Source organism: Dermacentor variabilis, chromosome 4 (assembly GCF_050947875.1).
Source record: "Dermacentor variabilis isolate Ectoservices chromosome 4, ASM5094787v1, whole genome shotgun sequence".
NCBI lineage: Eukaryota > Metazoa > Arthropoda > Arachnida > Ixodida > Ixodidae > Dermacentor > Dermacentor variabilis.
Window position 1 is genome coordinate 138,946,869 of NC_134571.1, and position 27,909 is coordinate 138,974,777.

General features: G+C 48.6%; 1 protein-coding gene across 1 annotated transcript; it reads left to right on the forward strand.

Moving 5' to 3' along the window:
• On the forward strand, window positions 1–27,652 carry LOC142578356 (uncharacterized). The gene is made up of 7 exons (XM_075687753.1): window positions 1–121; window positions 15,676–15,919; window positions 19,169–20,140; window positions 25,627–25,751; window positions 26,347–26,446; window positions 26,870–26,991; window positions 27,639–27,652. The coding sequence occupies exons 1-7, from the start codon at window positions 1–3 to the stop codon at window positions 27,650–27,652; spliced, it is 1,698 nt and encodes a 565-aa protein (XP_075543868.1).
• The last annotated feature ends 257 nt before the right edge of the window (window positions 27,653–27,909 follow it).

Sequence of the window (27,909 nt, forward strand, 5' to 3'; positions counted from 1 at the left end):
ATGGCGAGTCCCGCAAGAGGCAACAACGACGATCCGCAGGGCATGACAGCTACGGGAGTCAAACGGGACCACCGCGAGAAGCGCTCGTCGCTCAAAAGGTCCAAGAAGCATGCGCGCAAAGGTACCTAGACCTATAGATGTTCACAACGCCGATTCTTCGCCTTTTAGCGATAACATGTTGGATCCTCTCGTTACGGTTTGCCGAACGCCAGAGAATTTTAGATAGCAAGACACCGGCAAAATGTTTCGCACTCCCCCAATGCACGGGATATCTGCAATCTTTTTTCATTGAATAGTCCGGGAAAAGAGGCGCGACAGTAAGCTATAGTTTACTGCAGAATACGTGAATTGGTATCAGGCATTGGTATTGCATAACAAAATAATAATCGTAGGAGCCTTGCGCAATGTTCAGTTGTGAAACATACACGTCTCTAAGAATTATTTACACACTGTTGAGCTTATCCTGCTTCCAAGCGATAATCACCGATCTTGCGAGTTTTTCTTTTAAACTCGGCCGCTCGCTACTTTCATGTGAAGAGGGCGACGTCGCGATGATACGCACGTAGTATTCCTTACCTCTGATCATATAGTTACATACAATTACTAGAGGGAACTGTGGCGCGAGCGCCTACGGGAGCTGCGAGCAGAGCAGTTCAGCCAGCGTGGGAATGTTGCCTAGTACATGGACTTGCCTAAACTTCGTCCTTCTGGCTTTAAACGGCTTCGCGACTTTGCAAACGAATCATTTTCAATATAATATTCTGTTATAAACAATGAAATAAACGTTATTAAGATTGTTCGACGGCAAGATTCGAGCACGGGACCTCTGTAGCACCGATATTTAAATCTCATATTGAAACCATTACGCCACGTACCCATGGACGAGCAGAACCGCTGCAATTAGCAGTCATTATGCATGTCTACGCGTTACACCTAACGATCCTCCGCACTGCCCCCTTCTTCCCACCCCTCATTCTGGGTAAATATAAATTTGGTGCGTAGTTTAATGTCTCCTTGACACTAGAAAACATGCCTACAACACTTTCAAGCGCTTCTATTAGTAGTTGCTGTGAATGAATGTTATTACCTCAACGTGCACGCACATTCCTCTAAACATGGCCCTTCTTGCCTGAAAATTTCAACTCGGTGCCCCATATTTAAGATGTCAAAGCACATCATAAAAAGATGCGTATAGCGCTTATTTTAAACTTTCTGGCACGGCATTAGGGAAAAAAGAGGAACGTAGGAGATGGAAATTCATGACTGTGAGCAAAACGAGAACGAGGGGAAAGCGGGAGTCAACGTTTCGACAAGTGGACGTGCCTTCAAGAAGACAAGTCCCCTCGTCGAAACGTTGGCTCCCGCTTTCACCTTGTTCTCGTTTTGCTCAAGCATTAGGTAATTTACTGCACTGCACAATCTGTAATTTACCTACGCCGTTTAAACTTTGGGCGCACATAGAACGTAATATACTCCTTAATGTTTCCAACGTGTGCACTCGGTTTCATAACTTCTCCCAGCTGAACTGTTAAAAAAACACCCGTAACGTTTTAGGGCTCTTATACCGGTAATTTGCTGCAAAGGCCGTTATTGACTCGTGCACTACAGGTCTTTGCGCGCAGTTAACCATAACGTCCATGATTTGGCTGAAAATTTAAGCTACGCACCAGATTTATTTCTCTCAGAATACCGTGAAAATATTAGTAGATTAGCCCTATCGAGCACTGTAATGAGCAGTTTACTGCAAAATATGCACACTTTGTCCGGTCGTTGCCCATACCATGCATTCAAGTTCACCAATTGTAAGCTCTGCGCAGTGCTTCCAACCTTATTTCGAAGTCACTTTTCCCTTAAATCGGATAAAGATGTTCTCTAGATTTACCTAGATGTTTCTAAGGTATGGTTGCTGTTTGTAAATAGGAGGCTCTATAACTTAGAACTCTTTCAATCTCTGTTTATTCCAATCCCCTGACGTCAAATTTACGTAACGACCGACGCAAGCATAGAGAGGTAACCCGCAGCGTTGTTTGAAAAGCCCAATCAACGCGCTCCTTGTTTATAGGAGGGCAGTTTTTCTTTGCTTTCAAAGCGAATGGCGTTGCCTACATTGAGCCGATTTCCTAAACCAATTGGCTGGCAAGAGGCGAGGAGCACGCTGAAGTGGAAAGGGTTTCGATGGGGCCGAGCCAGCACAGTGAAAGCAGATAACCGGATGAAGAGGGTGGTGCCGGCGTCTGCGATTGGTCCGCTTCCCCTCACTTAGCTTGCGGTGCTGGCCGAAAATCCCAGTGGCGCGCAACGGAAGGTTAGAAATGCCGCGTGAAGGGATCCTCAGGAAAGAAGAGTTGCAGAGCGATGTCGTATATGTGCCGAAAGGACTCGATAACGTTTTACTGCCACGCAAAAAAAAAATCCTATTATATGCAAATAAATCCATGCTCGCCGGCTGCTCCAAGTAGCCAGTGCCAGAGCGATTGGCCGGCAGCCATATTCTTTTCCTTTCGGAACGGGACGGCCTCCGGCTATTCAGAAAAAAAGATCAGTTTTATTGAGCATGTTAATTCGTCTTTAACGCGTACATGTCGCTTTGACGCGATGAGTTTTCGCAGTGTTGTGACATCGCGTGACAGGCAGGCGAAGTGGGCGCAGCCCGATAACGTTTGACCAGTTATCATCATCATCATCATCAGCCTAGTTACGCCCACTGCAGGGCAGAGGCCTCTCCCATACTTCTCCAACTACCCCGGTCATGTACTAATTGTGGCCATGTTGTCCCTGCAAACGTCTTAATGTCATCCGCCCACCTAACTTTCTGCCGCCCCCTGCTACGCATCCCTTCCCTTGGAATCCAGTCCGTAATCCTTAGTGACCATAGGTTATCTTCCCTCCTCATTACATGTCCGGCCCATGCCCATTTCTTTTTCTTGATTTCAACTAAGATGTCGTTTACCCGCGTTTGTTGCCTCACCCAATCTGCTCTTTTCTTATCCCTTAACGTTACACCCATCATTCTTCTTTCCATAGCTCGTTGCGTCGTCCTCAATTTCAGCAGAACCCTTTTCGTAAGCCTCCAGGTTTCTGCCCCATATGTGAGTACTGGTAACACACAGCTGTTATACACTTTCCTTTTGAGGGATAGTGGCAACCTGCTGTTCATGATTTGAGAATGCCTGCCAAACGCACCCCAGCCCATTCTTATTCTTCTGGTTATTTCAGTCTCATGATCCGGATCCGTGGTCACTACCTGCCCTAAGTAGATGTATTCCCTTACCCCTTCCAGTGCTTCGCTACCTATCGTAAACTGCTGTTCTCTTCCGAGCCTGTTAAACATTACTTTAGTTTTCTGCAGATTAATTTTCAGACCCACCCTTCTGCTTTGCCTCTCCAGGTCAGTGAGCATGCATTGTAATTGGTCTCCTGAGTTACTAAGCAAGGCAATATCATCAGCGAATCGCAAGTTGCTAAGGTATTCTCCATCAACTTTTATCCCCAATTCTTCCCACTCCAGACCTCTGAATACCTCCTGTAAACATGCTGTGAATAGCATTGGAGATATCGTATCTCCCTGTCTGACGCCTTTCATTATAGGGATTTTGTTGCTTTCTTTGTGGAGGACTACGGTGGCTGTGGAGCCGCTATAGATATCTTCCAGTATTTTTACATATGGCTCATCTACACCCTGATTCCGTAATGCCTCCATGACTGCTGAGGTTTCGACTGAATCAAACGCTTTCTCGTAATCAATGAAAGCTATATATAAGGGTTGGTTATATTCTGCACATTTCTCTATCACTTGATTGATAGTGTGAATATGGTATATTGTTGAGTAGCCTTTACGGAATCCTGCCTGGTCCTTTGGTTGACAGAAGTCTAAGGTGTTCCTGATTCTATTTGCGATTACCTTAGTAAATACTAAGGTAGCAGAGGGCAAATGGTGAAAAGGGCATCAAACAAGAAGTATTTTTTTTTTCATTTGGCCTATTCATACATAATCAGTGTGCACACATCATATCAGATATTCTCGCGGTTTTCGTGACGCCGTGTCAGACAGGCGAATCGGGGATGGCCCGAAAACATTTTCACCAATCGTGGAGAACTGATTGCAGGATTGGAATAGGAAAAGTTTGGAATAGCTTTACGTTACAGCGCCCATGCTTTCTCTAATGATAAATTTTGTTATGCAAATGGACTGCAAATTCATATTCTTCAATTTATTGCTGAACTCGTTCTAAATTTTTAAGCGAAATCGTTCCACTAAAGCTGAAGGGATTTTGCAGTGCGAGTTGATGTGCTAACAACACAGCCTCTCGTTTGAAGCCGTATTCACAGAAAAGTGTGACGTCGTTTATAATTGCTCTACGTGCAAAACAAGCTTGAACAACAACAAACTGCCAAGAGCGACATGGGACCTTATTCGAATTGTAAGGGAGGGGAGCGCTGGATCTTCCTTTCAGAAAGTACAGTGTCGAAACAGCGCGCCACTTCACGACACTAATGTAAAATTTTTGCAATAAATTTTTCTTGCATGCACTGACGTAGCACCGCTATACGCTTATGCACTTTCACTTACGTCATTTGCAGTGGAGCACGGAGATACGTAGCCAATTCTTTTCTTTCTTTTATTTAATCGATGCCACGGCTCACCCAAACACATGCCCACTGGAACTCTACAATGGGACTCTGTCCAAGGTTGCTACGCCTAGGATAAACTGGCGTGCGTGATCGGCTGTGCAGTGTCACGACCACTTTGTCATGCTGAGCGCTTGGTTTATGTGTCCGATTATGCTGAGGTTCGTTTCTGCTGCTTTGTTTAGGGTTACAGCGTGCGTTTTCTTTGCAGCCTTACACATAAATATTTCATTCATGCAAGGCACATAAATCGACAGCGCAGCTAGAGCTATAAACATGGTATAGCACAGTAGCTGTGCTCCGTTAAAAAGCCGAGGACATCCACGCGGCGTCGTTTAACGAGATGTGTTCACTGCACTACAGCAAGATCAGAAATCTACTTCGCATGCTAATGTAAAGGCAACTAGACGTAATTGAAATCAAAATATGCCACCGCTTCAGTATTTTCACTTAAAGGTCATCGCGGTGTCACAGCAGTGGTTTGTCACGCCTCTGAGCCTTTCTAGAGCGCAGCTATTTGGCGCCCGTTCCCACGTTTCACGTCGCCGTCAGCCTCGCCGTGACCAACATCATCATTCACGCGCTGCTCTATCTGCGCGCACTCCTGCTGCCATCTCTCGCGCACAACACGAGTCTTGCTCCCCCCTTGTCCTCCAAAGCTGGGTCACGGGTTCTCGCCTATCCCCTCGCCCCCTTCATCCGCGTAGCGCGGTTGCGGTGACTCTCGCCGCTACCGTCAAGTCCACCCTCGCTGGCGCTAAAGCCCCTCCATCCACGCGCCACCGCCGGTGACAGCGGCGGAAACGTGTGTGGAGGGGCTTTAGCCGGCCCTTCTCCCGCTGTCGCGTCACTGCCGCGGTGCCGGCGGCGGGCGCTGCTTGCCGCGTCGCGCGTGATCCATGGCTCTCCGCTACCCCATCGTGTCGCGTAGCTGTACGGCTCTCAGCCGTGTCTCTCGCTTCCCCGTTTGCGGAGCGCGTTCCTCAGTGGTGCTTGTCGCTTCTGGCAGTGCTTGCGCCTGGCTGTCCTTCTCCGCCTCCACTCTTGCCCTATACCTCCCTTACCTGGCGCAGTGCCGTTGCGGTGACTCGAAAAACAGTTAGAGCGTTTCGTCCCCTTACTTCTATTTCCCACCCCAAACTTGAGCGGCCACATTGAGTGAATGAGTGTGTGACCTCTGCTCAATACCCATGTTCTCTACCTGTTTCCTCATCCCACCTTAGAAGAAACATTAAATAATAATTGCTAATCTCCCTCCCCCCTCTCCGCGGCGGTGGCCCACTATAATATGGCGCGTCGCCGGAGCGGCGGATCGCGGTCTGTGCTGTCCAATCCGAAACGCAGGATCGCTTCCGTTCGGTACTACGTGTTCTGTATGCGGTTGCACTCAAAGATTGCATTACCAAAAAGTGTAATCATCGGCAATTTTTTGCCTTCGCCTCTTAGTGCAACATCTCCCTAGATTTTGTTAAACTTTTCCTTTCCCTAAAGAAGGCACGCCATTTATAGATCTAGAAAAATTTCACTAGGGTCATCAGCACTGACGCGGCACCGAATTGGCTTCTTCGAGGACACCAGGTAAACTTTCTTCGCCCTTCATGTAACGCATTTAAAGCTGGCGCAAGCGAATTCCTAATAATATATTCCGAAGTCCGCAATTAACCGAGAAATTTTAAGGTTTGTCATCGTACAGATGCGCTGTTCGCCATGCTGAGAGCCTAAAACAACTAGCCGAGCTTATAAGTGTTCTACATAATTTTTAAGGGCACGATGTTCTGCGTGGTCAATCCCTTTTTTTTTTATTTATTTATAAATGCTGCGATCTTATACAGGATCTTAGCAGCGTGGTACACGAATAAGCACAAGAAAAAACAATAAATACAAGACAATGGGGAACTGCACTCAAGTTTCTTCACACAAGCGCTAAAAAAAAGCAAACAAGAAACAAAAGTGCACCGATTTTCGAATCATACAGTCAGTGGCATTAAAAGAATCTTATCAAGCGCGAAATGCTTGTCATAAAAGGTATGTCTCTAAAAGTGATAATAAATCCTGTGTTGCAGTTTTATCGGCCAGCTTATTCCAATCTACTATGGTTCTAGGAAAAAATGAATACTTAATTGAAGAAGTTCACACATGTAGCAAATGAGTTACAGCTAGCGATTGTCTGTGTCTGGCAGCGTATAACCTGTCGTATAGGTGAGAAGGTGAGACGTGTCGGTGTTGTAGTGACCATTTATCAGCTGGAAAAAGAATTTTAAACGACATACACGATTTTTATGTGTTATAGAGGAGGGGGGGGGGGGCGCCCCGAACTAAGAGGTTGGTAAATGAAGTACGCCCATATGTATTGTAGATTAATATAACTGCTTTTTTTAAGCTTTCCTGCTTTCCAATATTGCTTTTAGCGAACGGGTCCCATATAATTACAGCATATTCTACAACGAGGCGGACGAGTGTCTTGTAAGCCAATAGACGTACTGTTGGGGTCGAGGATCTTAATACGGGTCTTAGGAAAAACAACTTGCGGCGGCAGTTTGATATTACTGTGTCAAGGTGCTTTGACGAGGAAAGATCCTTTGTTATGTACAAGTCAAGGTATTTGTATTGCGTTACCGCTGACAAAAAAAAAGCGTTTTCTGCGCCATAGCATAGAAGTAGTGCCTTCTTTTTAATCCTCCATATATACTGTGTTCTCGAAATTAATGCACATTTGCCATTGTTTACACCATTTAACTACCTTATTAACGTCCCTGTTTAACCTGAGTTTGTCTTCTTCAGGTGGTATTTCATCGTACAGCACGCAGTTGTGCAGTGTAAAGCCTAATTTTTAACGGAGAGGTTAGTGACGATATCATTTATGTATAATAAAAAGAAATGGGAGCCAAGAACGGATCGAACATTGTTTAACTGCGCTAGCAAACGGACCACAGAGACAGCATGGAACAAGGACGGGCGCAGACTGGCAACTAATGTTTACTCCACAAAGACCACATATAAGTACACCCCCGACATACACCACTGCGCGTGCGCGATAAAAGAAAAGAAAAAGAAAAAAAAAGGGAAAGAAAAAGGAAAGAAAAAACTTGTATATGCAAAACGCGACCTACCTCCGCTCGTCAATAAACCTCATCTCACTGTTGTGTAAATAAACTGAGGTTTGACTGACACAGTCTTATCCCTTCTTTCTAGTATGGTACGCCTCGAGTAGCTCTCTGGCTCGGCTATCTCGGCAGCCGCACGAAATCTTTACTTCCTTCATAATCGGTTTGCACGGGCACGCCAAGCAGTGGACAGGCAGGTGCCCATTCGTTTTATTTCTAATTGACAATTCATGCTCACGCAAGCGCACAACCACGCACCTTCCTGTTTGGCCTATGTCAACTTTGCCGCATGATAGAGGTATCTTATAAATACTCCAACACTGCAATCTACGTGGGAAAAAGGAGTGCTTTGTTCCGCACCCTTGGAAGTTTACTTCTTCCTATGTGCGAGCATAGCCCAGCGAGCTTGCCGGGAGCCGAGAACGCTATCTCAACTCCATACCATTTCACAACCGTTTGTTAAGTTGTGGGAAGTCTTGTGAACATAAGGCACAACTTTACCTTTCTTATCCTTGCGCTCCCTTGCGTGTTCAGTAATATTGCCTTCCGTCTTTATCTTCTTGAGCACTGCCTCCACTACTGCTGAATTGACTGATTGCGGGAAACCTGCTTCTTCCAACCTTACAATCTGCCTGTCAAAGCTTTCCTGTATTTTGTGTGTGCAGGACATTTTTAAGGCTGGTATTGTATACTGGGTGACTATTGCCCGCTTTACGGTTTTCGAATGAACGGAATCGTAGGGCAACAATTTCTTTTGGGATCTCGGGTTATAGTTCCAGCACACATGGTTGTCACAGAAGCTTATAGCGCTGTCTCAAAACTGAATATTATTATCCTTTGTTAGTTCATGGGTGAAAGTCAAACCTTTGCCAAGGCGCTGAAAGATGTGTAGTACACCTGCGATGGAGTCGTCATGCGTGGAACTGGCTTGCTTCTTTAAAAGTACTAGAAAATCGTCAACATAACGAAACACGGTAACAACCTGGTCACGGTCGATTCCTTCGTTTACCGCCCTGTCAAATTCCGATAAGTAAACATTGCATAAGATAGGAGCAACGCAAGAGCCTATACATATTGTCACGTGGTAGTGACGTTAAAGAACACAGTAGCAGTACTGTGAAAGACAAAACTAGCTTTTATTGGGCGAACCTGTGCCCACAAAACAGGCTACACTTAAAGCGCAACGATAGCGGCGAACACAGTCGGCGATCGTCGAAAATCTGATTTGCGGGTCAAGCGCGTCGGCTTTTATACAGCAGTCGTCGAATGTTCCAGTCTAATCGTTCGGACCCGCGTGCCTTCCACAAAGTTCTACACCATTCGCGTCACGCGATGAAATCAGATAATACAAGGTTCGGCGACAACAGACAGCGGATAGAAGCATCGATAACTTTCCAGAAACTTCGGATACATGCAGGCGCGTCCCGCGCTGTGCGATAACATTTGTTCGGCGGCGAAACGTAGTCGCCCGATAGAGATAAGTACACGTGTCAATACCCCCCTCTTAAAAAGCATTGACCCGATGCTACATACAAGCGAAATAAAAACACCCCTAGCAAAGAAAACAACAAAAAATAAGGAATTTCGTCAGCGTCCGTAAAAGGGTTTAAGGCGCACCACGTGGACCACTTCAGATCGTGCGTGGCGCCGCTGTGAATGCGAAATGCCGTCTGGCACGACCTCATAATCCAGAGCGCCAATACATCGGATGACCTTGTAAGGTCCGAAATAGCGTCGGAGTAGTTTCTCACTGAGTCCTCGTCGGCGTATCGGGGTCCATACCCAAACACGGTCGCCGGGCTGGTACTCGACGAAGCGTCGTCGGAGGTTGTAGTGTCGGCTGTCGGTCCTCTGCTGGCTCTTGATTCGCAGGCGGGCGAGCTGTCGGGCTTCTTCGGCGCGCTGGAGATAGGCAGCGACGTCAAGGTTCTCCTCGTCAGTGACGTGCGGCAGCATGGCGTCGAGCGTCGTCGTCGGGTTCCTGCCGTAGACCAACTTAAACGGCGTGATCTGTGTTGTTTCTTGCATCGCCGTGTTGTAAGCGAATGTTACGTACGGCAGCACGGCATCCCAGGTCTTGTGTTCGACGTCGACGTACATCGCTAGCATGTCGGCGAGGGTCTTATTCAGCCGCTCCGTAAGACCATTCGTCTGCGGATGGTAGGCCGTTGTCCTCCTGTGCCTTGTTTGACTGTATTTCAGTACGGCTTGGGTGAGCTCCGCTGTAAAAGCCGTTCCTCTGTCGTTGATGAGGACTTCTGGGGCGCCATGTCGCAGCAGGATGTTTTCAACAAAGAATTTCGCCACTTCGGCTGCGCTACCTTTCGGCAGTGCTTTAGTTTCAGCGAAGCGGGTGAGGTAGTCCGTCGCCACGACGATACACTTATTTCCGGTTGTTGACGTCGGAAAGGGTCCCAGCAAGTCCATCCCGATCTGCTGGAATGGTCGGTAAGGAGGCTCGATTGGCTGTAGTAATCCGGCTGGCCTTGTCGGCGGTGTCTTGCGTCGCTGACAGTCTCGGCATGTTCTGACATAACGGGCGACGTCGGCGGTCAGGCGCGGCCAATAATACTTTTCTTGTATCCTCGATAGTGTCCGGGAAAATCCGAGGTGTCCAGCGGTCGGATCGTCATGTAGGGCGTGCAATACTTCTGGACGAAGTCCTGACGGGACAACAAGAAGGTAGTTGGCGCGGACTGGTGAAAAGTTCTTCTTCACGAGTAGATTGTTTTGAAGCGTGAAGGAAGATAATCCGCGCTTAAATGCCCTGGGGACAACGTCGGTGTGCCCTTCCAAATATTCCACGAGGCCTTTTAGCTCCGGGTCTGCCCGTTGCTGTTCAGCGAAGTCTTCCGCGCTTATCATTCCAAGCACGGCGGCCGCATTTCGATGGGGGCGAAATGCGAAAACACCCGTGTGCTTAGATTTAGGTGCACGTTAAAGAACCCCAGGTGGTCAAAATTTCCGGAGTCCTCCACTACGGCGTGCCTCATAATCAGAAAGTGGTTTTGGCGCGTAAAACCCCAAATATTATTATTATTATCATTCCAAGGAAGGCGTCGTCATCTTCGTCATCTTGTGGCGGCGAGTCAATGGGGGCGCGTGATAGGCAATCGGCATCGGAGTGTTTTCGTCCGGACTTGTAGGTTACAGTTAGGTCTCGGCGTCGGATCACGGCTGCGTCGTGTTGAACTGAAGCTGGAACGTCGCGTCGTCAAGCAGTCTTTCCTCGGTGTAGTCTTGGCTTCCTGACTTCGTTGGAACGGCGGCGGGTCGTCATTAGGTCGTCGAGATGGTTTCTTCGTCGTCTTCGTCGGCGGCGGAGGATCATAGTCAGTTCGACGAACAGCAACCGCACCTCCATCGGTTGCTGCTTTTTGTTTTCCGGATATGGGCTCGCAGAGCGGCCCCGGGCTGGGCCGGTGTATGGTCGGCGCTGCGGCGACAGGTACCGGCCTGGTGACGGTGAACGGGACGGCCGTCGAGGGCTCCACTGAGTAGCGGCGAGGTAATCGGCGATGTCACGTGGGCGCTCGCTACGCTGTGGACGCGGCGCATTCACGGCGAACCCTCTCAGTCCCAAGTCGCGGTATGGGCATCGGCGGTACACATGGCCGGCTTCTCCGCAGTGATAGCAGAGCGGGCGGTGGTCGGGGGCTCGCCAAATGTCCGTCTTCCTCGCGTAGGTGCGCTGGGCGGCGGGTAGGCGTGCTGGCGGCGGCGGCGGCGGACGACGGAATCGCGGCGTCACCGGGCCCTGGCGTGGTCGCGGAGGGGGGCCTTGACGGCGTGCAACGGCGGCGTAGGTCATCGTTTCCGGTTGGGGCTGTGATGATTCTGGTTGCACCTGAGGAACTCCAAGCGATCGGTGCACCTCTTCTTTCACGATGTCGGCGATCGAGGCCACTTGAGGCTGCGACGAGGGCAAGACCTTGCGCAGTTCTTCGCGCACTATGGCCCTGATGGTCTCACGCAGATCGTCCGTGGCCAGTGATTGAATTCCTGCGTAGTGCGTAGAGCTTGTACGGCGGTTGAATTGCCAGTTCCGCATTTCGAGTGTCTTCTCGATGCTGGTGGCCTCGCGAAGGAACTCTTCTACGGTCTTCGGTGGGCTTCGTATCATTGCGCCGAAAAGTTCTTCCTTCACACCCCGCATGAGAAGGCGGACTTTCTTCTCCTCGGGCATATCCGGGTCGGCATGGCGGAACAGACGGTTCATTTCTTCCGTGAAGATGGCAACGTTCTCATTAGGTAGCTGCACTCGGGCGTCCAGCATGGCTTCGGCCCTTTCCTTGCGCACGACGCTCGTAAAGGTGCGCAGGAAGCCGGTACGGAAGAGGTCCCATGTCGTCAAGGTCGACTCCCGGTTCTCAAACCATGTTCTGGCGGCATCTTCTAAGGCAAAGTATACATGCCGCATCTTGTCGTCGGAGTCCTAGTTGTTAAAATTCGCGATTCGTTCGTAGGTCTCCAGCCAGGATTCTGGGTCTTCAGTCGCTGTTCCATGGAAGGTCGGTGGGTCCCGAGGTTGTTGTAGGATAACGGGGGACGCTGAGGCAGCCATTGGGGTTGCTTTGACCACGATCTTCTTTGTCGACTCAGGTAGAAGTCCTTGCTCTGGGGGCAGACCTTGCAGTCTGCGGCTAGCACGCTGGTCTTCGGCGATGTTAGTTTTGTCCTCGGGCTTCGGGCTTGGATCGCGGCTTTGCGGGGGCGTTCGGTACATGAACGCACTAGCACCTCCACCAGATGTCACGTGGTAGTGACGTTAAAGAACACAGTAGCAGTACTGTGAAAGACAAAACTAGCTTTTATTGGGCGAACCTGCGCCCACAAAACAGGCGCAACGATAGCGGCGAACACAGTCGGCGATCGTCGAAAATCTGATCTGCGGGTCAAGCGCGTCGGCTTCTATACAGCAGTCGTCGAATGTTCCAGTCTAATCGTTCGGACCCGCGTGCCTTCCACAAAGTTCTACACCATTCGCGTCACGCGATGAAATCAGATAATACAAGGTTCGGCAACAACAGACAGCGGATAGAAGCATCGATAACTTTCCAGAAACTTCGGATACATGCAGGCGCGTCCTGCGCTGTGCGATAACATTTGTTCGGCGGCGAAACGTGGTCGCCCGATAGAGATAAGTACGCGTGTCAATATACCTTGTTTCTGCACGTAAAAGTCTTCTTTAAACTGGATGAAGTTAGAGCTGAGGTAAAACTCAAGCAACGCTAAAAACCTACCAACAGTCGACCCGGCATAATTCTGTAAAGACACTTCGCCATTAACTTCAATACATTTCTGAACAGCCTGAAACAATGCAGCGTGAGGGACAGAATAAAACAAATCTTCTATGTCAATGGAAAAAGCATGGCCAATATCGTCATTCGACTCTATAAACCCAGTAACAGCTTCCGAGTTCTTTGTTTCAAGCGAGTCGTCCACTTTCAGGTGCGATAAACATTTCTGCAAAAACTTGCTTGTTCTGCCGAGTTCCTCTTTCACTCACGATGGACCGGAAAGGGATGTCCTCTTTGTGCGTCTTGGCCGTAAAAAACACGATCAAGCCATCACCCTTGCTTTTGTTGACTGAGGTAGCCAGCTTATGCAGTTCCATCTCCTTGCGCATAGAAATGGCCTTCGCCTTTATCTTTGCGTAAATTTAGAATGTCCTGCTCCGCAATAACTATGTGGTCCGTTTGCTAGCGCAGTTAAACAATGTTCGCTAATAAGTACCAACTCGCCCAACTACCAGTTCTGCTAAACAAGAACGGATCCCTGTGGGACGCCAGAATTGACGACAGCTATATCAGAGGTTTTATTTGCAGTAACAAACTGATGGCGGTTTGTAAGGTAGGCTTTAATCCATGCTAGCATTTTTTTTTTCATTTTTAAACACAGCTCCTAGCTTATGAAGCAATTCAACATAACACCTTATCAAACGCCTTGTCTAAATCCATGAATATAGCGTCTGTTTGTTTCCCTTTGTTTATAGTGCTAGCAAAAGCGTGTATGATTTCAACTAGTTGAATATAGTCGTTGAAAGGCCACTTCTAAAACCATGCTGCATGCTTGTTATAATATCATGTTCATCTAGAAAACCAGTTATATCTTTAACAATTATATGTTCAAAGAACTTAAAAGATGTTGATGGTAATGAAATTGGTCTGTAATTTTTTATGGAAGATTTATCCCCAGATTTATGTAAACGTTTTAGTCTAGCAACTTTCCTTTCTTCCGGTAAGGATCCTTCAGTGAGTGACCTCGTAAGTAGAATGTACAGGTAGTTTGAAGACCATTCAGCATAACGCCTTAGAAAACAGTTTGGAATATCATCTGGCCCTGGAGATTTGCTAATGTCAAGATTTAACAGTAAATTTATAATGTCCTGTTTCGCAATAACTATGTCAGGAAAGGAAGGCAGTTCAGCGCAAAAGCACGGTAAACAGCCGACATCACTTGTGAATGAACTCTTAAAATTGTTATTAAAAGCAGAGCACACAATTTTCTCATCCCGCACACTTTCACCATTTATAAGAATGGTGTCGGAAGACGATGAGGCCGGCGTCACAACCCTTCAGAATTTCTCGAAAGATTATCTGGTAAAGTCGGGTAGCAATGTGCTGTGACAGTACTCTTATCTGCGACTATTTCTTCTTTAAGTGTTTCAGTCAAGTTATCAATAGCGGTTTTCATTTCTTCGCCGTCCTTCATTTTGACATGTTTCGTTTTTAATCGCTTAAGTTTCCGCCTCATTTGTAACATCTCTCGCGTAATCCATGGATTACAGCAAACCTTTGGACACTAATGAGTCGTACCCATGGATCATACCTTTCATGGGTATGATCCATGATTTGACACCCGCCGTGGTTGCTCAGTGGCTATGGTGTTGGGCTGCTGAGCACGAGGTCGCGGGATCGAATCCCGGCCATGGCGGCTGCATTTCGATGGGGGCGAAATGCGAAAACACTCGTGTGCTTAGATTTAGGTGCACGTTAAAGAACCCCAGGAGGTCAAAATTTCCGGAGTCCTCCACTACGGCGTGCCTCATAATCAGACAGTGGTTTTGGCACGTAAAACCCCAAATATTATTATTATTATCCATGATTTGAGGCAGCGTCCGAGCGTAAGCAAACTCGACCCCACTCCGCAATGCCGCCATGCCTATAGGGACAAACGCATACGACGCACTCTTAAGAAACCTCCTCCGCAGTGACTAGGCAGAGTCATATATTCAAGGAGCCAAAGCCCCCAGATTTTCTCTCTCGCGCTCGCTCTTTAACGCTGGGCGATCCCTCAAATGAACGTCTCGTGCCTCTAGGTTCATTGGTCACTACAGTACGCGTAAAATATCTTGGGGGCACAAACATGCGACGCGCATCATCAGCCGCGGTGTGTGTTTGTGTTGTCAACTATTTTGCGTATATTGGTTCTAATTCAACGAAGACAACCAGTGTCTCTGTATTACCAGCATGAAATGGTAAATATGCTCACTATCTGATTGCTTGGCTTATAGGGACCAAAACATAAGAGCGCGTGCTCGTATACGGCCAAAGTAAGGCAACCACGAAACATCTAAGCGGCAGGCGCTATCAAATATTTGTGATACATCGGTATCGTTCTCACGCATCTAAAGACTCGCTCACGCTCTGAACCGCCCGTCGACGCGGTGTGCCAGATAGCAGCAGCGACAGCAGCAGCAGTGGGAAAGTCTAAGGAAGAGGCAGAGAAAGATTCGCTTTAATATAGCTTCGGCATAATATTTTCGCCGTCTCTCGCTCTGAACGGAAATATACTCCAAACCGCAGTCCTAAATTAGCAGGGACTCGGCACATTATCTCATATAAGTCCATTTATAGTCCACGTTTTTATAGTCCATGTTCACTCACTCTTTCCTCGAATAGCACACATGCTCACGCTGCATGCTTCCTCCTGATCGTAGCTTCCCACCGCTCTCCACGGCTGCATGGGTCTCCCGGAGTGGCTTCGCCGTCTAACGACCACTTGGCCGCGGGGCACAGTAGCAGAGTGCATCCTGCCGTTTCAGGCATGAAGTCTGGGTCGAGCGACCACACGCCGCTTTCGTTGGAGTCGTCGCTGTCGCCGGCAGGAACACCGATTCACGACAACATGGCTACCAAGGTGGTCGCCACTGCCTCGGCCACCAATCAGGATGCCAACAGACGGTATGTCAACTTGACGTGTCCGCAACAACGCAGGGCCTCGCTCGGTTGCCTCTCCTGAGGATGCGTAGAATATGTTTCTGGGCGAGTTGGTTCAAGTTTAGGGGTACACATTAGCTTTAGCGTAGCGTTTGCAACTAAACGTAAACGCGTTACGTACGTGAAGAAATGGCGTTGTCCTCACTGCGCATGGTGCAAACATTGTTGGGTTTCTATGGCTTGCGTGCGCTACGTCATAACGCACGTTATTTGGCGAGTTTAACGTTCATGATATTTACGCACGCTAAGAAACAGCGTATGTAGTCGAACATGGCGGCATCCGTGGCTCCCGCTTCAACGTGCGTGAATCGTCGTGAAGGCTACGCTCTCACTTTCGTTGATTGCCATCAGTAACTACTGGAATGAACTTTCGCTTCTCCTAACTCACCTGAAACGTCTTTTGATCGCATAGTGCGTCGAATTTCTGAGGTCGTCCGGCGTTCGTATGCCTAACGAGACGCGTCCGCATAGCAACAACAGGAAGATTGCTAATGTCTTGACTTGGATATGTTTGGCACGGGACGACAGATGACGTCCTGTTTATGAACTTCTTTACGTTTACATTTCGTACGGTAGACTAAATGTCTTAAAGGGACGCACACAATAGGCAGTTTTAGTATAGCGTAAAACACTTGCGCTAGCGTGCGACGCAACGCTAAGGCAAAGAAAGGCTGCACTGCGTGGTACAAGGTGGTGTTTTAGAATAGCGGAACGAAGAAAAGCGCTAACGTTAACGCGAACATATACGGCCACATCTAGATGTAAAAACACGAAGTACTGGAAAGTCAAATCCACACAAAATGTCGAGCTGATCCATTGCCGAATCCGCAAGTGTGTTCTTAAGTCAAGCTTCTCCGAAGCCACAGTCGCTACGCTAATTACGCATGTAGGTGTTTCGTTTCAGTGTTGTTTTGTCGAGAGTCCCGAAACACACCGATTATTCTTAGCATGCCGCGATCGAGTGTTCTGTGGAAACCATATTACCTGTCCTTTTTAAGTTGGGATCACATAGACGCCCTCATGCTTCGGGAACGAGAGCGACCACGCAGGTTGTACGTGTCCTCAAGAGGCGGCCTGCTCAACATCGAGGCTATTCCGGAGGGGACGTTTCGCCAGCAATTTCGCTTCCAGAAAGCGGATTTCCCACTTCTTTCCACTTTTTTTTTTTTGCAACGGACGCCCACCTTGACGTCTGTCCGAATGGGTTCAAGGCGAAAACCTTCTTCAGGAGGTTTACATACCTATATAGGGTCTCTAATCCGGCAGCACTGATGCCTTCAGGTAACATGTGTGGGTTTATTGACCGGTTGCCTTCGCCCAAATAGATCACGTTCTCATGACGCCTGCGGCAGAAGGATGCTCCAGATCCGCCGCCATGGTCTGTGAGGGGTGGCGCTGGCTAAAACTCCCAGGGTTCTACTAGGAAACATGAATCCCCAAGAAAGTGGATGGGGAAACGGCGCCTCGGTAGCTCAATTGGTAGAGCATCGCACGCGAAATGCGAAGGTTGTGGGATTGTTCCCCGCCTGCGGGAAGTTGTTTTTTCATCCACTTTCATTTACATTAATTTATCGTTTCTTTATTTCATTTATAAAGCACAAGTAATTTCCCGTATGCTGTCCTTGGTATCACTATTTGTTGGCTTCTTATGATATGTCTAATAAAAATCGGGCCCCTCCGTTAACCCCCTTTCTACTGTCCAAGGAAATTTTCGTGTCCTTGGCGTGGTCAGTAAAAAAAAAAACACCTTCCCATATGTGGGCCGGTCCCGGAGATAGTCCAATGCCGGACCGACCCGCGGCGGAGGTGAACCAGGCGTTACGCACTCCGCATACGTGGGCCTATGGGCCCACGTATGCGGAGTGCAGTTCGCCTCCGCATACGGCGAACTGCACCTCCGCCGTGGGCCCACGGCGGAGGTGCAGTTCGCCATTAAGGGGCCCACATACACAGCTTCGCTGGTCATCCTTCTTCACAGAGTGGAAGGGCACTGAGTTTTTTTCCGCTCCTCAGGAGTGCTTCGAGTTAATCTTGCTACACTGTTAAAAAATAAATAAATTATGAGGTTTTACGTGCCAAAACCACTTTCTGATTATGAGGCACGCCGTAGTGGAGGACTCCGGAAATTTTGACCACCTGGGGCTCCTTAACGTTCACCTAAATCTAAGTACATGGGTGCTTTCGCATTTCGCCCCCATCGAAATGTGGCCGCCGTGGCCGGGATTCTATCCCGCGACCTCGTCCTCAGCAGCCCAACACCACAGCCACTGAGCAACCACGGCGGGTTGCTAAGAGGTAAGGTTCTCTATTACTCATGTAAATTTTGTAAGTAAACCCAATTCTTGGTTCTCCATGAGAACCTGTTCCTCGCTTCAACGACGTTCTCAGCGTGGATGAGGCGGACGACGGCATGGGCCAGCTGCCTGTTTTTACATCATCATCATCGTCGTCGTCGTCATCATCATCATCAGTCTGGTTACGCCCACTGCAGGGCAAAGGCCTCTCCCATACTTTTTCAACTGCGCCGTCCATGTGCTAATTGTGGCCATGTTGCCCTGCAAACTTCTTTTTACATGCCCGACCCCGACTCTTACATCCCGTCGAGTGGCTATTTGTATCTTAACCAATTTGAGTGCGCAGAATCATAAAGAAGAAAGTCTTTCTGCGCATGTGGGATATACTGCCCTTTCCTTGGTTCTCTCCAGCTTTTAGATCTTTGATTGATCGTTTGACGATAACCATGTCCGTCGGCAGTACAAATACAATTCACGTGCGCAAAAAGACATTCTGCCATGCGATTCATCAGTGGTACCAGTGGCAATCCGCCTATGTTATTACCGAGATCCGGCCGGCTGTCAGCGGCTGATAATAAGAAAGAAATACAACTGAGCCAAATGAATCCGTTTATTACGCATGCCAAGCATGCAGGTTGAGAGCAGCGAATTAACATTTTGACATTAAATGACAGCACGGAGAAGCCGAACGAGCAAAAACTTTGAAGGTTCAATGAAGGGCACATTTTGCGTGAGAACGAAACGGAGATAGATGGGGAGAAAGCGCTGGTCGCAAATGTTCGCCTTTTTAAAACACGTAGGTACGAACCAACTAACCCAGCAACAGCGATTCCTTAATGCAGAAAATTCACGAACGGAACCTCCGAAAAGTCTTCGCAGTTGTCTACAGTATGTATTGATGTCGCCTTTTATACAACAGGGCCACGGGTGCGGCTACAAAGGAGGATCAGGGCCCACCTGTCTGCAAGGCTGAAGCGGCGCCATCAGACGCGGCAGCCCGGCCAATCGGCAGCAAATTGGCTCGCCCACCCGGCACGTCAGGCGATGACGACACGTCTACCCGTCGCAGCGAAGTCACGCGAAAGGAACGAGGCAAGACAAAGCACAGTAAACTAAAGCAAGACGAAACGCTGCCAGGCCAACTTCAACTTCTAGGTCCGCGGAGCCCGCAGGAGCAGCCGGCAATTCCGTCTCCTTCCGTTCCAGTCGATGGCGAACGCCCGACGCCAAAAGAAAGCCGTCGCTCCGCTGCGACAACGGGCGAGGACGCTTGCCGAAGTGATCAGCCGGCTTCGGCGTCAAAAACTCTCTTGCCAGAGGAGATCGTTGCCAGAGATGCCGAGAACGACGTCGTCCCCGATTCGAGCGCTGTTCCGATGCGACGGGACCCAGTCGCACCCGAACCTCCGACGTTTACGACGCGGATGTCGTCTCCTGAAGGCGCGGACGGCGACGAATTGAAAGAAAATGACTTGCTCTGCGGGCTCTTCGGCCTCTACCCGGGCTTCCTGCAGAGATACCGCTCGCCCCTCTGGGCCCTCACTGCCCTCAGCTTGGCTTCGTTCACGCGCAGCCTCTCGCTGACAGGCTTGTTTATGGTTGTGCTGCCGACGCTGGAGCGGCGCTACCAGCTCAAGGGCTACGAGAGCGGCATGGTTGTGAGCAGCAACGACGTGGCCAGCTGCCTGGCCATGCTGCCGGTCTCGTTTATGGCCACGCACCACCACAAGCCCAGCATCATCGGGTACGGCGTTGCCACCGTTGGTGTGGGTAACCTGATCGTGGCAATGGTGCACTTCCTGTCGCCACCCTATCGGCTGGCGCATGTCGTCGCCGACACGTGCCCGATGACAGACGTCGAGTCCTTGTGCGGGAGTTCGGGAAGCATAAGGTGAGTTACCAAGTGTGGACGAAGCACCGGACAGTTAGTTTAACTAGCTTTATGGGATGAGGTACCACTTTCATTTCGATATGTGCTTCGGTGATCTATTTTTTTTTCGCGAACATGTTTAGGCTCAACGGATGCATCCAAACAACGTCCACCGATCGACGTCTTATGGATGTCTTGACGCTCAGTGGCCACGAACTCAGAATCATTTACACCTGGCAAAAAGGGGGGGGGGGTCCTATAGATCAACCGTGCACGAAAGAAGTCGACGGCTGAGAGCTGCCCGTTCACACTGCAATACTCTGCAAGTAAATGCCAGCGAAGTATAGCTTGCGGAAATACTAACATCCCAATGCCTTTGCTCTGTAAACGGCGTGCTTGACTCTGTGCGTATGCTGACGATCTGGTGGCACCTTCTTGCTGTCAATTTTTTCGGAAATAAGCCCTATATCTAAGGTTACACCACGTTTACCGCCGTGGTTACGCTGTCCCACGGCGTACGTGCGGGACAGTGCTTTGTCCCGCTTTGGCCTCTCCGGATGCAGAGTTGGCCAGCAATTGCGGCTTTAGCTGTAGTGCCGCGTCAGCTCTTTCTCGGGTGTGGCCTTCAAGAAGACTCGAGGGGAAGGGGATAAAGCCATCCAATGCCGTAAGTCAGGCACCAGCACCGGCAATCTCATAGCGGTTCGGAAAGCGAACCACTCGCTTGCCCTCGCGTGAGTGGTCAGGATGGCGCTTTTGCTGCCGAAAACTGGGTTCTGTTCAGTCAAGCGAAGCGCGAGCAAAGGGTTCGCTTTCCGAACCGTTATAAGATCGCACCCTAGAGCGCACGACGAATTATGGCTTGTACGTTTTATCGATCCAGCTATATACAATGAACTTTTCAAGGCGTTGACTAACGAGCTGTAGCCAAGCGAAGACGCGCAGACTAGACCGTCTTCACGCCGCCTTGTTTGCCGTCTTGCTTGCCGTGCATTTGTTGTTCGGAGCACGGGGAATATTGCCTAAACGCAAGTGCAAATTTAGTGCAAAGGTTAGAAAGGAGTTTCTCTTCACTGGAACATAAACAGGAATGAATGTTGAACCTTTTCTTTTACACGCGACCCTCCCCCCTCCCCTTCCTCCTCGTTTCGCTTTGGCGCCCGAGGATTGTGGTCACATTACCCATATCCAATGACACTATATGAACATGTGGTAATTATTTTTTTAAAAAACGCGTGTACGGGCTTTAAAAGGTGATCCGCATGGCGTTCACATAATCATATGCGAACTGCGCTATATTTCATATGGTATTATTGGATATGGGGCTTGAGGTTTGTTTTGAATGGATGGGCCCGTTGTTTTGTGAATACGGTACTATTATGTACCGGAGGATTTCAGTGGTGAACCATAATGTAAAAGTAACAGGCGCGATCTATAATCATCCTTCTTTGCCCCAATAACTAAAGCAGGAAAAAAAGAAACAAATGTTAGTAGTGCTTTAAAAGGAAGAAAAATTAATGCACAATAGGTGACGAAAGTTGGCAGACTCATTAGCGTGCATCCTCAATTTCATTCCTAATAGCCGCCATACCGTTAACTAATTGGAAGTGCAGCATCTGTTAAGGAAAGCCTGTCGTAATTCATGGACAAATGTGACTCTGTAGTTATATCCCGAATATTTAAGTCATGTAGTTGCTTCCATTGAAACTGTACTCTCGTTGAGACTACAACCTTCATATTTGTCTCCGAATCCAAGCATCAATGTAAGCGAAATATGAGCTAAAGCAGCCTAACACCACACTTTTTGTGCATGAGAGTCTCTTCAAGGAGGGAGAAACTAGGTATAGACTAAATATTAGTGTTACGGGAAGTAAGGGTGTTGCAGAAATGTCCGTACAAACTTCAACTTTTCACGTTTCCGCGCACCGTAGCCTTCATCCAATTTCTCCGTAACAGTATATGCTATGCCACTTTGTCCTGCCATATACCCGAGATCATTAGGAAGAAAAGTGTGAAGTAGGGAATTGCTCAAAAGGTGAACCCACGTTCGGCGTACGCTAACTTTGTGTTCGTCACACGAACATGATGGCGCATGAGAGGAGAAGCTGACGATGCGAATTAAAAAAAAAACATTCCGGCACGACCCATCTTTACAACAATTATCGATGTTAATGCGATTAGCAGTCAAGCATTGTAACGACACAGCGTATTGCTGAAGGCACCTTTCTTTACAATCTGTAGTGGTCATTCTGAGACTCCCATTGCTTATCGGGTTCGTTACCAATATGACGGCCAATATGACGACAATATGAAAGCCAGTGTGTCCCCTAACCAACACGTAGTCGATGACCCCTCCTGTTCGTCCTGTTTGTAAAGAAGTATTTCAAGGCACTTTCGACACCAAATGCCTCTCCCATAAACAAGGGAAACCAGACAAATGCGTTGCTCTGCGAAGGCCGGATGTTGTGCCACTCTTTTGCATGTATAGCACCCTGTATCTGTTGCAGGCGATGTTGTGGGCAACGTGCAGCTGATTTATTTTCTGTTGGCTGACTCTGCGCATGCGCTATTGTTTCGCGAGCGAGAACGACAGGGGCTAGACATATTAGACATCAGCAGCACGCTAAGGTGGGGGAATTAGGCTAAGAATGCTAATCATGCAGGATTCCAGTGTAATTTTCACAATTTATGGTCTTTTGAACCCGCACCCGAGGGACGGTCAACGTGCTAGCGTTTCCGAATTTTGTCCCCGTCAGAATGCGCGCGCCGCTGCCGGAATTCGAACCCGCAACCTAGGGCTCGAGCAGCAGAACTCCCTACGTGCATGGAGAGCATTTGACGTCGTAACGTCAGCCGAACTTTGTTTTCCTTGTGCTTTACGTGTACCAACGCTGGTGTCACGATACCGCTAAATGAGAGGCGCGATGCAAAATATAATCGGCCAACCACCTCTACTATTTGGACGCTGAATATCACAATCGTACGTCCTGAATGCTCTACGAACTCTTGTTTCGTGATTACAAGCCTCTTTGCGTACAAGAGAATCAAATGAAAACGGGAAGCAGACCGCGCATAAGAGATAATAAAGATTTATTAGCCTGATCTCAGTTGCGAATGAGCGCTCTGTGACTGTGGCCTTTGAGCCCTGTCTTAAAAAGTAAGTATATCGCAGTCACAATGAATCAGGTGATTTCTTTTTCTTTAATCTTTTTTTTCTCCGTAAAATTATACACAGCTAAACCTCTTTATAACGAAGTTCTTGAAATTCCCAAAATCCTTCAATTTAGAGGTGACTTCGTTGCAAAGGCACACACCGTACCACTCGCCATACAGCACACTAAAACACGTTCAGCAAAAGAAAACTTTCTTTAACTTGAGCTCAGGAGACACTTCGTCAAATATGTCGCTAATTTTTTTTCTGCAATCCTGTTCCGGCGCAATGTACGACTGAAGCCGAAGATACGACATGAAGGTTCACAGCATGCTCAGCGGTGACATACCGGAGTGAAGCAAGATGCAGCCGCAGGGAGTAGAATGCTGCTATACGCTCCTGACACTGCCCAGGCGGCGCGTCCGAGAAGCGATGGTCAGCGCCTCTTGCGGCACCTTCCGTCAAAACTGACACTGACGGACCACGCTATTCACCCTGCCCACGCGGATCTGCCAACGTGATCGCATGTTCATGCTTGTTTTGAAACGAACAAATGGCGCAAGTTTTGCTAGGTGGTTTCAGACCAATCTTAACTTTAGACGGTCGGATATACCCTGCGATTCGTCACAAAGGGGAAAAGTTCTACGCTGCAGGGCACGTTCACAGCGTGAAAGAAGCCGCCGGTGTGACTGTGCTGGCGAAGTAAACGAGAAGAAAGGGGGTTAACCGAGAGGCCCGATTTTTTTATTAGTCATATCATGGGAACTGAATCATGAGAAGTGTCACTTCCACCAAGGCAAACAACTGCAGCGTATCTCTAGCCTGAGTACACGCAACTATCATATTATGCTTTGATCAAGCAGCTCAATTGAGTGTGCAGGCATGGCTGAGCTTATTAAGCTTTAGGCGTAGATAAAGAAGGGAAAATCAGACATCCACCTGTTCGTAGCAATTGCTACAAAGGAAACCCAAACGGGTTCCTCGAAAGAAAAGCCTCAAAGTTGAAGAAAAATTCGTCCTGGTCCGGGACTCGAACCCGGGACCACCGCCTTTCCGAAGCAGCCGCTCTACCATCTGAGCTAACCAGGCGGCTAGCAGATGGCAGGGCGAAGTCGAATTTGTCGACAACACGAAGCAAAGGCAAGAGTTGGACGCAATAGTTCTGCGGAAACCCGAAAGGTGGAGAGAAGTAATTAAAGAAGGGAAAGTCAGACATCCACCCGTTCGTAGCAATTGCCACACTCTTAAAACGGTTGCAGCCTTTAGGGTGCATATTTGTCCCACAACAATAATCGTCATGCTTGCAAAATGCTTGCGTTTCCTTTCTTGAAAACTCGGCGCTCGCTACTTTCCTGTCGAGAATACTGTGTCACACTGATAATGCACATGCCGTTCGTGACTGGGAATTACCGGGCTCGTAGCATTAAAGAAAGGAAATGCGAGCAAGACAGATAACGATTATTGTTGTGGGACAAGATAAGCCTCAAAGGTTTACATTTTTGCAAGAGTGTACAAACGAAACCGTAAGTGTTCTTATCCAACCATTTGAGTTACCGTAGACCCGTGCCGTAGACAAAACCTGTCCTTCCGTGGTGCTGTTTTGACACGCTTGCAAAGCCTCATTGGCGAGGGACGATAGGCGCCATATCTTTTAGAATTACTAAAAGGCTCTTTTAAACAACTTACACAAAAGTTTAATTAGACTGCTATGTTCTGACAAGCAACCGCACTATTTTGTTTACAACTGCCGAGGCACCGGCACGACCAAGCTCGGGCCACTCCGGCCGCCAGGACTCGGGTGACCGTATCCGGAAATCTGAACCCAAGCAGAACCGCACAGCGTGAAGTGCTGAGCGACTCACGCAAGACAGGACACCTGCAGCCACCACGCAGTACGCCTCGTATACAGCGAAATAAACAGCTCTAAAAGATATTGACAATTTGCAAAAAATATGTAAGCCCGGTGTCCGGCAAGACTCTTTCTTGGCCAAAAACTTCCAGTCTACTGACTACAATAATTTCTAGTGCGATCCTCCAGGAAGGAAGCGCGAGCACAAAACCACGGCCGGCCAGGAAATCTGTAGAGTCGGAGAGCTGGCAGACCTGCACGGCCGTTACAGCCTTTGACGCAAACGTACCGCCGTCCCCATGCTATTTTTTCCTTGGCTGTTTTCGATGTCTTACACATTTGCCATCGTAAAAAAAGCGGTATGAGAACGTTTGCTCGCAGGACGGTGGCGCACGTGGTTCAGAAGTTTCGAATCACACGCGGTCGTAACAACAACACGGGCGCCACGTTAGTAGTTAAGAACTACTAATTCTATCTCGCAAACACGCACCATTCGCGTGAGTGCAGGAACTTTCGCTTCATGTTGATGGTGGGCCAGCTGATCAGCGGACTCGGTTCTGCGCCAATCAACACGGTTGCCGTTGCATACATCGACGAGAACCTACCGAAGAGGAAGTCTGTTCTTTACATTGGTGAGTTGTCTTGGTGCAAAAATTTAGAGAAGAGACCTTTTCTTGTATAAATCCGGGTAATACCTTGGAAGCTACGCGGAAACCTTCATACTGCCAGGTCGTGATGTGCGTCTGGTTTGACAGCGTACCTTTATTTTTCTTTGTGGTATTGTTTCCAAATAATCGTGAAATGCGCTTGCTTTTCTTGTTAAGTTGGTCGAGTATGCAAGCGAATGACTAAAATAATAATCAGATAGTCTAGATAACAAAAAATATCTTAAAATAATAATTAGATAGTCTAGATAACAAAAAATATCTTGTGCTGCGAGTGGTCTACGCGCATTAGTAATACGTAAATGGTCAGACACATGTCAAAATTCTTTCGTCGCCTACTTCACACTAGAAAGATGCAGACCCACATATTTTCCCGTAATGTGCTACTTGAGTTGCGGCGTCACACGAGCAACATTTTATTCACAAGGTGCGTTAATTGTCGAGCCACGCTGGGAAATTATGAACTGATGGTTGCAGCAGCAATACGTTGAAAGCTATATAGGTTCGTTTCTTTTTCTCGTCTGAGGTAACATGCGGTGTGTGTCTGTCCTTGTGTACGCAGCAATTTTCAACGGCGTTACTATCATCGGGCCCTGCATCGGGTTTATCGTGGGCGGCTACACTCTCAGTTACTACGTCGATATCACCACTGACATCTCCAGGTATGGGTTCCCTATCGATACCATTATTAGTCCTGCGTACTACCGTCAGTTCGTCAGCTTTACTGTCCAGCTCAACACTGTAAAGTTGTTTTAGCCGCCATCATAGCATATCCAACCCACTTCACTGAAGACGCACGATCTACACTAGGTGCTCATATTTCACTCAGACCACTTCGCCGGTTGCGCAAGCAGATTACTTCTGTGTTTTAGGTGTGTTAGAATTATAGTACGCGACAATTTGAGCGCTTGCTCGCACCTACGCATTACATGTGGTTTGGTTATCAGACGCTTCATCGTGGACACAGCAGATGGTTTTGTAGGTGAGGAATGTAGTCGTCTACGCTGCGATTCCATCTCTGGTCGTGGAGGTATTGCGAAGTTGTGACGAGTAAAATTTTATAAGGCGGCGTTCGTGCTTTGCAGCCTGGGCCTGAGCCCGGACAGCCCTACCTGGATCGGCGCTTGGTGGCTGGGCATCTTAGGCGTTGCCGCCTCGGGTATTGCTCTGGGGCTCGTTATCTGCTCTTTCCCGAAGCACCTGCCCGGTAAGCGCCATCAAGCTGTCTCGCCAAGACTCACTTGTAAGGCCGTAGGAGAAATCAGAGGCACAGGCAAGATACTGTGTAGAATGGCAGCACATGGTCCGCTTCTTGATCATGTCAAGAATTACGTTTTTACGGGCGCGCGAGCCCCTAAATTTATGACGGTGCTATAGCGCATTAAACGCACATTGTCGCCACGGCACCACGCGGACAGCGCGCGATAAGGACACCTTGTAGCGCCACTCTTGCTAGGACGGCCATCAGCAGTACTTTGGCCCATACACGAAAACTACAGCCAATAATGATGTCTGGCTAGCAAGTCCTCCGAACGACTTTGCCCAACGCGAGTTGTCGGCGCACCGGTCCTCGAGCGATGATAGTCTCACGGCTCGCTCCTCCTGTCATGTGCCGATCTCCACCGTAGCCGACCGGCTCGTTCTCAAACCAACGCCCTGCCAGCGTAAAGCGTTCTGATTTGCAGTGAAACAGCCGAAGTACATCCGAGGGCGAAGTTGTAGGCTACAGGGGGAGTCGTGGTTCAGCTTGGAGAGGCGCCCGTTCCACTAACGCGTGCGCGGAGGGCGGAAGTTAAGAACACTGAATGTGGCGACTTGACTTCCCGCCCCGGTTTTCGCCATCTTACTGTACAGATTGCCACTGCTAAAAGCTGAAATAGCAAAACGCTAAGGCTGACGGGCCCTGCACTGATTTCGAACAGCAAATCAGCGCGCGCGCACGGGGCAGCGCAGCTCGACAATATAGAGTTTTAGCTCAGGGGACGCAAGCACTATGGGCCATGGCACTGCGCATGCGCAGACACCTACGCCTGGGTGTGCGCATGCGCAGTTTGGTCGCTCCTAGTTCTTGCGCGTATGCAAGCCCGCTTGCATGCCCTGACCTAAAATTATCTAATAACGGCCT